The sequence below is a fragment of the Emys orbicularis genome, chromosome 1 (assembly GCF_028017835.1).
Source record: "Emys orbicularis isolate rEmyOrb1 chromosome 1, rEmyOrb1.hap1, whole genome shotgun sequence".
In the NCBI taxonomy this organism is placed as follows: Eukaryota; Metazoa; Chordata; order Testudines; family Emydidae; genus Emys; species Emys orbicularis.
In genome coordinates, this window is record NC_088683.1 from 363,676,096 (window position 1) to 363,687,219 (window position 11,124).

The following is an 11,124-nucleotide window of genomic DNA, read 5'->3' on the forward strand; positions in this document are numbered from 1 at the left end:
CCAGAAATCGGAAAGGAATGTGTGGGTGGAGTTTGGGGAGGACATGGCAAAGAGTTCTGAATGTGCTGAAGGGGAGGGAGGACACCCATCTGCTCAGTCTGGAGCATCAGGAGGGACTGCAGCATGTTGGTTTGCCGCTCCAATACTTTTATCAGCCCCTCAATTGCATCCCTAGTGTATGCCTCATTTTCTTTTCTTTCCTGTTTGTCGCTTTCCCTCCACTGCCTGCATTCCATCTTGTCTGCAGCAGAGTACTGCAGCACCTCCCAGAACATATCTTCCTTGCTCCATCTTGGGCACTTTCTTATCTGGCAGAGATGCTCGGCTGGAGTGGACGGGGTGTCTCCTTTCAAGGACATATCTGGAGAAGCACAAGAAGCAATAAAGAGAAGCATTATTGTTAACTAGATGTACAGCATTGAAAAACTACATTAAAATACACTGCTGGTAACACACCAGTCACTTTCCAGCTGAACCTTGAGAAGCACACATGCCAGCAAACACTGGAAGCATGGTGAGTGTTCCCATGGGTAGGGGACCTTAGGTGTGGGAGAAAAGCAATGGGCCAATTACAGTGCTAAAATCAAGCACGGTGTCTACACTGGCACTTCGGCAACGTAAATTTTGCGTAAAAAGCCTTACATGTCTCGTCAAGGTGCCTTTATTACGTCAGTGAAACTGAGGAGTTCCATCATCGAAAGTGGCTGTGTAGTCTTTACACCTCCACTAGTTAATCACCAAATCTTGCCTTTTGGTGAAAAAACTTGGTAGTGTAGACAAGGCCTTGAGAACAATAAGAGATAACCAGTATACACTCGTCTTTCCTGTTGGTGCCTCCTAAGATTTCCCACACCATGACGTGTAGGAATTATTGACACAGGGAGCACCAAAAAATATGGAATTGGCATTAGGAGGGTCAGGTGTTCTTAATTCATTCATCTGAATAATGAAAATGTCATTTTTCAGTGTGTGAAGAGCGACCAATCTGTTTCATCCATGAGAACAGCCTCCAGTAGTGCATGAAGTGTCTCATATTAACATTTTCTCTCCATCCAGGTATTTGTCCTGCGACATCATCCTAGACCCTGGGCACATAGAGGAAGTCAGGGGAACATACGATACATGCAGGAAACACTGTTCTGCCTCAGCGTTGGACACCTTCTCTTCTACTCCATGTCAGATTCCAACTCAACCAAGTTCACAAACCCCACCACCTTCATCCTGCTGGGCATTCCTGGCCTGGAGGCAGCCCATGTCTGGATCTCCATCCCCTTCTGCACCATGTACATCATAGCCATCTTGGGGAACTTCACCATCCTGTTCATCGTGAAGAGGGAGCCGACCCTCCATGGGCCCATGTACTATTTCCTCTGCATGCTGGCCGTCACCGACCTGGTCATGTCTACATCCATCCTGCCCAAAATGCTGAGCATCTTCTGGTTCAATTCCAGGGAGATCAATTTCAGTGCCTGTCTCACCCAGATGTACTTCATTCTCAGCTTCTTTGTGATAGAGTCTGGGATCCTTGTGGCCATGGCTTTTGATCGCTACGTAGCCATCTGCGATCCCCTGAGACATTCCACCATCCTGACAAACCCTGTGGTTGCCAAAATTGGCCTGACCGTGGTGCTGCGGGGTGTCATGCTTGTACTGCCCTATCCTTTCCTGGCGAGGAGGTGGCCATATTGCAGAACCAACATGATTCCAAACACATACTGTGAGCACATAGCTGTGGTGAAGCTGGCCTGTGCCGACATCAGACTCAGTAGTTACTTCAGCCTCTCTGTGGCATTCTTGGTGATCGGTATGGATGTGTTTTTTATCGCCGTGTCCTATACCCAGATCCTCAGGGCCATCTTCAGCCTCCCAACAAAGGACGCCCGGCTCAAGACTTTTGGGACCTGCGGCTCCCACCTCTGTGTCATCTTAGCCTTTTACATCCCACATCTCTTCGCCACCCTCACACAACGGTTTGGGCACAATGTGGCCCTGCATTTGCGCGTTCTCATGGCAAACATGTACCTCCTGGTGCCCCCCATGTTAAACCCCATCATCTATGGGGCGAAGACCCAACAGATCTGGGATAGGCTGCTCCAGCTCTTTACTCATAAAGGGACCTAAAGTTTTCTCCTGGTGCTCTGGCTCTCAGACCGAGCTCTATGCAGAGCTGGCTGGTGACATGGTGCTGGGCCCTCATCCCTCAATCACTGACTGGCCAGTCAAAGAGACTTTAAACCCTTTCCTGACCTTACTGTGCTGTGTCAGCGTGACAAACTGGGGAATCTGTCTATATACAACTCATAGGGTTGCCACTATTCTAATTGCTGGTAACTGTAAGCCTGAGGCCCCACCTCTCTGCCCTGCCTCTTCCCCCAGGTTCCGCAACTGCTCTGCCTCTTCCCCTCAAGGCCCCGCCCCTCACTCGCTCCTCTCCTCCCCACCCCGTCACTCTCTGGATCATCCCTGTGGCACTCTGCACCCCAAAGCACCTCATATTTACCCTGGTGATGTAATTAATGGTATGTTTTGTACAAACTAGGCCCTGTGATGTATCATTGTAAAAGTCTTAATCTGCTAAACGTTGTTATCTATGTGAAGCTATGAAATCTTGCTCTGTGTGTGTTACAAAGTGCGATGTGAGGCTGGAAACACCCAAAACCAGCCTTTCAGGTATGTCAAAGGAGTAGCCAGACAGTGTTAATTGCTGTTGTCAACACCCATCCAGAGAGGAATCCAGTGACACAGGAACTCTGTATAAGAAAACCTACTTGGAGGGAGTACGGAGACAATGGAGAATGTTTGGCCAATGAGGGAAGACCACCCACATCACATACACAGACTTTCCAGCAAGCTGGAAGAAACTATAAAAGATGGGGAGTGACATCATCACTTGTCTTCACTCCCCCACAACTCAGCACCTGCAAGAAGCTCTTGAAGACCAAGGACTTTGAACGGGGGAGGGAACCGAGGCTGCAAAGCAGATGCAGCCTGTGCCTCAAGACTCTGTAAGCCTGCTTATATCATCAGTCAGGGTGAGCTATTGCTAATTCAAATCCTATCTAGTGTGTACAAGTCTTAGACTGCAAATTTGTTTGATTTCCTAGGTAACCTGTTTTGATCAGTTGTTGTATCTTATAATCACTTAACATCTATCCTTCTGTAGTTAATAAACCTCGTATTATCTTAACCAGTGTGTTTTTCAGTGAAGTGTTTGGGAATCTTAGCTCTGTTAACAAAGGATGATGAATATCTTCCCTCCATCGAGGGGGGAGAGGACTATTTAACGAGTTTACGCTGTACAAATCGCTGGGCAGTGCAAGATGGTCTAAATCTGGGTTTACGCTCCAGTAGGGGTGCAAGGCTGGCGAGCTGGGAAATTGGCTGATGCCTCCATTGTTGGTCCATGAGTGGCTTAGGTAAAGTACTCAGGTAACTTAGTTGGGTGTGTGGCGCCACGTGCTGTCGTGTTGGGTGATAACAGGGCCCAGAGGGGCTGGCTGTGTGGCACCAGCAGAGCAGGGGGAGAGGCCAACCCAGCTGAATGGTTTGGGGGCACAGCGGTTCCAACAGCTTCCATGCTTCACCCCGGGGGTACATCCCATCACAATCTCCACCTCCCCACCCTGCTGGGCTCCCTCTGCTCTGGGGCTGGGACAGGAGCTGCTGCAGCCTGACAAGGAGCCTGCCTGTGGGTAGGAGGCAGCCCCAGTTAATGACTCAATGCCTCCCTCCACCCTGAAGTAATCGGACATCATTATATGTAGAGATATGAATAGAAAGCTTAAGTCAGTTTCAAGGTAGAGATGGTGACCTTTAGAGTTGCAAAGAGTTATTTCAGAATTAATCCTTAGGTTGCAGTCCAATGTCCAATATCAGGGTGATCCAGAATGGAACTGGAGACCTCAGACTTGAGACTTGTGCTTCCCCCGATGAACCTTAATCAGATTTGAGATGACAGGATCAGGACCCAAGTGTTCTTTCATAGACCACTGGCAGGCTATGATAATGAAGAATAATTGCTTTGAAGTAGAATTACCTATTTCCTATATATACACAGTGTGACAGACCCAGACCAGTGGGGTACAGGAGTCTGGTAGAGGACAAATATACTGGCCACTGGATGAGTAGTTTTCTGTTCCCTCAGTGACCAGAGCAGGGGCTGCACTAGAGTAATCAGGAACCTGCTAGAACCAGTTAAGGCAGGCAGGCTAATTAGGACACCTGGAGCCAATTAAGAAAGAAGCTTCTAGAATCAATTAAGGCAGGCTAATCAGGGCATCTGGGTTTTAAAAGGAGCTCACTTCAGTTTGTGGTGCGAGTGTGAGGATCTGGGAGCAAGAGATGCAAGGAGCTGAGAGTGAGAGGGTGTGCTGCTGGAGGCCTGAGGAGCACAAGCGTTATCAGACACCAGGAGGAAGGTCCTGTGGTGAAAATAAGGAAGGTGTTTAGAGGAGGCCATGGGGAAGTAGCCCAGGGAGTTGTAGCTGTCATGCAGCTGTTACAGGAGGCACTATAGACAGCTGCAGTCCACAGGGCCCTGAGCTGGAACCCGGAGTAGAGGGCGGGCCCGGGTTCCCCCCAAACCTCCCAATTGACCTGGACTGTGGGTTCTTCCAGAGGGGAAGGTCTCTGGGCTGTTCCCCAACCCACATGCTGAATCTCTGAGGCAAGAAAATCCGCCAATAAGCGCAGGACCCACCAAGATAGAGGAGGAACTTTGGCACACTGGTGTCAGGAGTTGGATCTTGGGGTGCACAGCATGGCGGAAGAAGGAGGGTGATTAAAAACAACAACAACAACAACAACAAAACAAAAAAAAGGGAGAGGGTTTATTTTTTTTTCACCACAATGGATGACGTAGTGCGGGTACTGATACAAGCTACGGTGGCCCAGCAGGAAGCTACCCATGTCCAGGCAGCCACCCAACAGGAGGCAGTGCGGCTGCATCAAGAGACTAATTGCCTGCTGATGGACCAGGCTGCTCAAGACCGAGCTATGTTGCGGGAACTGGAAAACCAGGTAAAGTCCCTTACAGAGCTGAATCGCGGCCATGATGGAACGCGGCTCATACGGGCCAGCCATTGGCTGCAGAAAATGACATGGGAGGATGATGTAGAGGCATACCTTCTGGCCTTTGAGAGGACAGCCCTACGGGAGGCCTGGCCTCGAGATCAGTGGGCTGGCATCCTTGCCCCATTCCTGTTTGGGGAGGCCCAGAAGGCCTATCATGATCTGCCTGAAGAGACTGCGGCAGACTACCCCCAGCTGAAAGCAGAGATCCTGGCCAGATCTGGGGTAATGACAGCAGTGCGGGCCCAGCAGTATCACGGTTGGAGGTACCAGGAAGACAAAACCCCGCGGTCCCAATTGTATGACCTCATCCGTCTCGCATGAAAGTGGTTGCAAACAGAGTCCTGGAGTCCAGAAGAGATACTAGCGGTTCTGGTCATCGACCGATACATGAGGGGACTACCACCAGACCTTCGTGCCTGGGTAAGCCAGAACCAACCCTCCACCTATGACGAGGTTGTCGCCCTGGTAGAGAGGCGAAGAACAGCGAGGGAGCTGACCCGACCAGTTAAGGAAGAGGCACCCCGGGTTAAACTAGCAGCACCAAGCCCTATAGTTCAGGTGACTGGGCCACCAGGAGGGCCCAGATGGAAAAAGAGAGAGGCTGAAGGCCCATCAGAGGCCACAAAGAGTCGGAGCACTGAGGGAGAAGAGGATCGTGATGTTAGACTGCCCAAACCAAGAGACCGGGGAACGCCTAGGGCTCCATACAGATGTTATGCCTGCGGGGAGTGGGGACACATAGCTGCACAGTGTCCCAATGCTGAGGAGCCTATGCAGTGTAACCTGGGGAACTGGGCAGATCCATGCTCCCTAATCCACCTTGTGGGGTCTCACTAACCCCACATATGTATACCAGACCAGTGAAACTAAATGGGGTAGGGACCACAGCACTGGTTGATTCGGGGAGTGCTATCACGCTTATCTCAGGGAAGCTCGTGAAGCCTAGTCAACTGCTGCAGGCTAAACATACGGGGATAACATGTGTCCATGGGACAGTTAGTTACTACCCCACCATCCCATCAAAAATTGAGATCCATTTTTAATGGACATATCCCATCTCCTAGAACTGGAAGGGACCTTGAAAGGTCATTGAGTCCAGACCTTCCCAACACTGCAGCAGGAGGCAACACCACCTCAGGAAGGGTGGGGGGTGTGGAGCCTGCCACTGAGACAAGTGTCCAGACTGTTAGCTGTGAGCCATTCCCAGCTGATGAGAGGATAGTTCCCACTCTAGAGAGCATCGGGGTATGTGTCCTAGAGGGGGACCCAGAGAGGGAAACTGGGGGAGGAATAGTGGGGGTATAGGAATGTCTCCTCACTGATCACATGGGGGAGGATGCCCAGGACAGAATTGAAGATTCAGCATTTGTGCTCCCAGGCACCCAACCTGTGGCTCAGGCTTCGAGAGGGAACTGTGTAAATGACCTGCCAGAGGGGAGCAGTCACACAACTGACCTCTCGGGGATAGAGATGGGGTGACGGAGGGTACCCCAATCCAGCTCCCGATTATTGAGGACTTTGTTCCTGACACGCTTGTAAAAACTAACTCTGTCTCTTTCAGACAGGATGCAGGTCCAACTGAATCAATGGTTGTCTGTGGAAATGCTAATGAGCTAACTGACAGAGGGGAGGAGGAAATTCCCTGGGTTGGGAAGACATAGAAAGCAGATGTGAAAAGACACAGCTCTTGGCCCACAGAACACAAATCACAAACCTCTAGGAGAGGGGAGGGGAAGATCCCAGTGCTGGGAGTGGGGATCACAAGGAAAGTCCAAGGAGGGGTGGATTATTTCCAAGGGCATAACCCTGGGGTTGTGAAACATGTAAAGCCCACTTACATCCTTACGTCATCAGACCTCGGCATACCAAGACCCCAAAGATCGCCTTAGACTGAGATCCGTACTGAAGGGGTGTGATGTTATTGACATTAACTGTGACCATACAGATCATCGTTGCAACCAAGGTCCTATAGTGGTACCAAATTTTGTACAAAGAAGGTCGAGTCAGGTGTCTATGAAAAGGTTGTAATTTGCTGGTTATGATTATGCTGTCTGTATGTGTGTATCATTTTTGTAGTTGCATATATGAATATTGGCTATTCTGAGTAAGTGAGCAATGAAGACACACTTAACTGACAATTGACCTTGGGAGACTCCAATCCACATCTGAGGAGCCTTTCTGGGAACGTTCAAGATAGCATGCGAGAAATGGCTGCCGCCTGCAAACTGAGTCATGCATAGACATGTGACTTGCCCATGTGACTCCAAACTCCATCTTGCTGCTGTGATTTTCCACATGGCAGAGGATATAAAAGGCCCTGGAATCCCCTCCACTTTGTCTTCAATCTTGCTTCTGACCTCTGGAGGAACTGTGCTTGAAACTGAAGCTCTGAGCAAAGGACTGAACGACCCATCCAGGCTGGGATGTTTGTACTCCAGAGACTTGATTGATTTAAATCAGCAGTAATCCCATCAAGCCTGAAACAAGCCTGAACTAAGAACTTTGCAATTGTTGTATGTATTTGATTCCATTTAACCAATTTTAACTCTCATCTATATTTCTTTCTTTTTATAAATAAACCTGTAGATTTTAGATTTTAAAGGATTCACAACATAGTAATTTGTGAGTAAGATCTAATTTGTATATTGACCTGGGTCTGAGGCTTGGTCCTTTGGGATGGGGAGAGCCATTTTCTTTTACTGGGGTATTGCTTTTCATAACCATTCATCCCCATAAGGAGTGGTGCTGGTGGTGATACAAGGGAATTGGAGTATATGAGGGAATTGTTTGTATTACTTCTGGTTAGCCAGTGGGGTAAAACCAAAGTCCTCTCTGTTTGGCTGGTTTGGCGTGCCTTAAAAGTAAAGGACCCCCAGGCTTGGGCTGTGACTGCCCTGCTCTAAGCAATTTGTCCTCAATTGATACTCTCAGTAGTGTCCCGCCAAAGGCCCCCTCGTTGCAATGGGATATTGAGGGGAAAGGAAACCCAGTAACTAAACACATGTTAAGGTTCAGGGAGGAGTTGAAAGACACAATGGGTATTGAACAAATCAAACTGTCCAAGCAGAAGGCGTGGTATAAAAAAAATACTTGAAAACACCTACCTGTGGTAAAAGATTTGGTGTTATTATTAAATCTCATGATGCACTGTCTGTTGCTAATGGGAAATCTTATAACAAAGGATTTGGTACTGATGGTAAATCGTATGAAAAGGTGTAACATGCATGATTTTAGGGAAAAGCTTTCGGACATGCTACAAATAGTAAACAAGAAGCCCTATGGGGATACTGCTTCTCAGCTATCACCTGTAAACAGGCTCAAAGCTTGTCACAGTAGGGAAACCATAATAATTCTGGTCTTCTGTGTGGAAGGGGAAACTGAGGCACACCACTGTATGGCATTGATGAATATCTGTATTGAGTTATCACCAGCTGGAAAAGCACAATGGTTGACAGTGCTGCACAAATACAAAGAGAGGTTTTCTAGTGACCCAGAGAAGGCACACAGAACTTTATAAAAACACATGTGGAGAACACTACAATGTTTGCAACACTTAGGTGTTGTATGTTCCAAAGTTTAAGAAACTGCAGAAAAACCAGAGAGTCTCTGGATTAAGTTTAGAAGTGTGAGCAACAAGGGGGATGTCATGGTGGGAGTCTGCTATAGACCACCAGACCAGGGGGATAAGGTGGACAAGGCTTTCTTCTGGCAACTAGCAGAAGTTACTAAATCGCGGGCCTTGGTTCTCATGGGAGACTTTAATCACCCCAATATCTGCTGGGAGAGCAATACAGCGGTGCACAGATAATCCAGGAAGTTTTTGGAAAGTGTAGGGGACAATTTCCTGGGGCAAGTGCTGGAGGAACCAACTAGGGGCAGAGCTCTTCTAGCCCAGCTGCTCACAAACCAGGAAGAATTAGTAGGGGAAGCAAAAGTGGATGGGAACCTGGGAGGCAGTGACCATGAGATGGTCGAGTTCAGGATCCTGACACAAGGAAAAAAGGAGAGCAGCAGAATACGGACCCTGGACTTCAGAAAAGCAGGATTTGACTCCCTCAGGGAACTGATGGGCAGGATCCCCTGGGAGAATAACATGAGGGGGAAAGAGTCCAGGAGAGCTGGCTGTATTTTAAAGAATCCTTATTGAGGTTGCCGGAAAAAACCATCCCGATGTGCAGAAAGAATAGTAAATATGGCAGGCGACCAGCTTGGCTAAACAGTGAAATCCTTGCTGATCTTAAACGCAAAAAAGAAGCTTACAAGAAGTGGAAGATTGGACAAATGACCAGGGAGGAGTATAAAAATATTGCTCAGGCATGCAAGAGTGAAATCAGGAAGGCCAAATCACACTTGGAGTTGCAGCTAGCAAGAGATGTTAAGAGTAACAAGAAGGGTTTCTTCAGGCATGTTAGCAACAAGAAGAAAGTCAAGGAAAGTGTGGGCCCCTTACTGAATGAGGGAGGCAACCTAGTGACCGAGGATGTGGAAAAAGCTAATGTACTCAATGCTTTTTTTGCCTCTGTCTTCACAAACAAGGTCAGCTCCCAGACTGCTGCACTGGGCAGCACAGTATGGGGAGTAGGTGACCAGCCCTCTGTGGACAAAGAAATGGTTCGGGACTATTTAGAAAAACTGGATGAGCACAGGTCCATGGGGCCGGAAGCGCTGCATCTGAGGGTGCTAAAGGAGTCGGTGGATGAGATTGCAGAGCCATTGGCCATTATCTTTGAAAACTCATGGCGATCGGGGGAGGTCCCGGATGACTGGAAAAAGGCTAATGTAGTGCCCATCTTTAAAAAAGGGAAGAAGGAGAATCCGGGGAACTACAGGCCAGTCAGCCTCACCTCAGTCCCTGGAAAAATCATGGAGCAGGACCTCAAGGAATCAATTCTGAAGCACTTAGAGGAGAGGAAAGTGATCAGGAACAGTCAGCATGGATTCACCAAGGGCAAGTCATTCCTGACTAACCTAATTGCCTTCTATGATGAGATAACTGGCTCTGTGGATGAGGGGAAAGCAGTGGATGTGTTATTCCTTGACTTTAGCAAAGCATTTGATACGGTCTCCCACAGCATTCTTGCCGGCAAGTTAAAGAAGTATGGGCTGGATGAATGGACTATAAGGTGGATAGAAATCTGGCTAGATCGTCGGCCCCAGTGGGTAGTGATCAATGGCTCCATGTCTAGTTGGCAGCCGGTATGAAGTGGAGTGCCCCAAGGGTCGGTCCTGGGGTCGGTTTTGTTCAATATCTTCATTAATGATCTGGAGGATGGCGTGGACTGCACTCTCAGCAAGTTTGCAGATGACACCAAAGTGGGAGGAGAGGTAGATACGCTGGAAGGTAGGGATAGGATACAGAGGGACCTAGACAAATTGGAGGATGGGCCAAAAGAAACCTAATGAGGTTCAACAAGGACAAGTGCAGAGTCCTGCACTTAGGACGGAAGAATCCCATTCACTGTTACAGACTAGGGACCGAATGGCTAGGAAGCAGTTCTGCAGAAAAGTACCTAGGGGTTACAGTGGACGAGAAGCTGGATATGAGTCAACAGTGTGCTCTTGTTGCCAAGAAGGCTAACGGCATTTTGGGCTGTATAAGTAGGGGCATTGCCAGCAGATCGAGGGACATGATCATTCCCCTCTATTCGACATTGGTGAGGCCTCATCTGGAGTACTGTGTCCAGTTTGGGGTCCCACACTACAAGAAGGATGTGGAAAAATTGGAAAGAGACCAGCAGAGGGCAACAAAAATGATTAGGGGGTTGGAGCACATGACTTATGAGGAGAGGCTGAGGGAACTGGGTTTGTTTAGTCTGCGGAAGAGAAGAATGAGGGGGGATTTGATAGCTGCTTTCAACTACCTGAAAGGGGGTTCCAAAGCGGATGGATCTAGACTGTTCTCAGTGGTACCAGAGGACAGAACAAGGAGTAACGGTCTCAAGTTGCAGTGGGAGAGGTTTAGGTTGGATATTAGGAAAAACTTTTTCATTAGGAGGGTGGTGAAGCACCGGAATGGGTTACCTAGGGAGGTGGGAGAATCTTCTTCCTTGG

At 48.6% G+C, this 11,124-nt stretch overlaps 1 protein-coding gene across 1 annotated transcript; it reads left to right on the forward strand.

Moving 5' to 3' along the window:
• Nucleotides 1-1,122: 1,122 nt before the first annotated feature.
• On the forward strand, nt 1,123-2,121 carry LOC135891038 (olfactory receptor 52R1-like). Its single transcript, XM_065418530.1, has one exon. It carries the CDS (start codon nt 1,123-1,125, stop codon nt 2,119-2,121), a length of 999 nt encoding a protein of 332 aa, XP_065274602.1.
• The last annotated feature ends 9,003 nt before the right edge of the window (nt 2,122-11,124 follow it).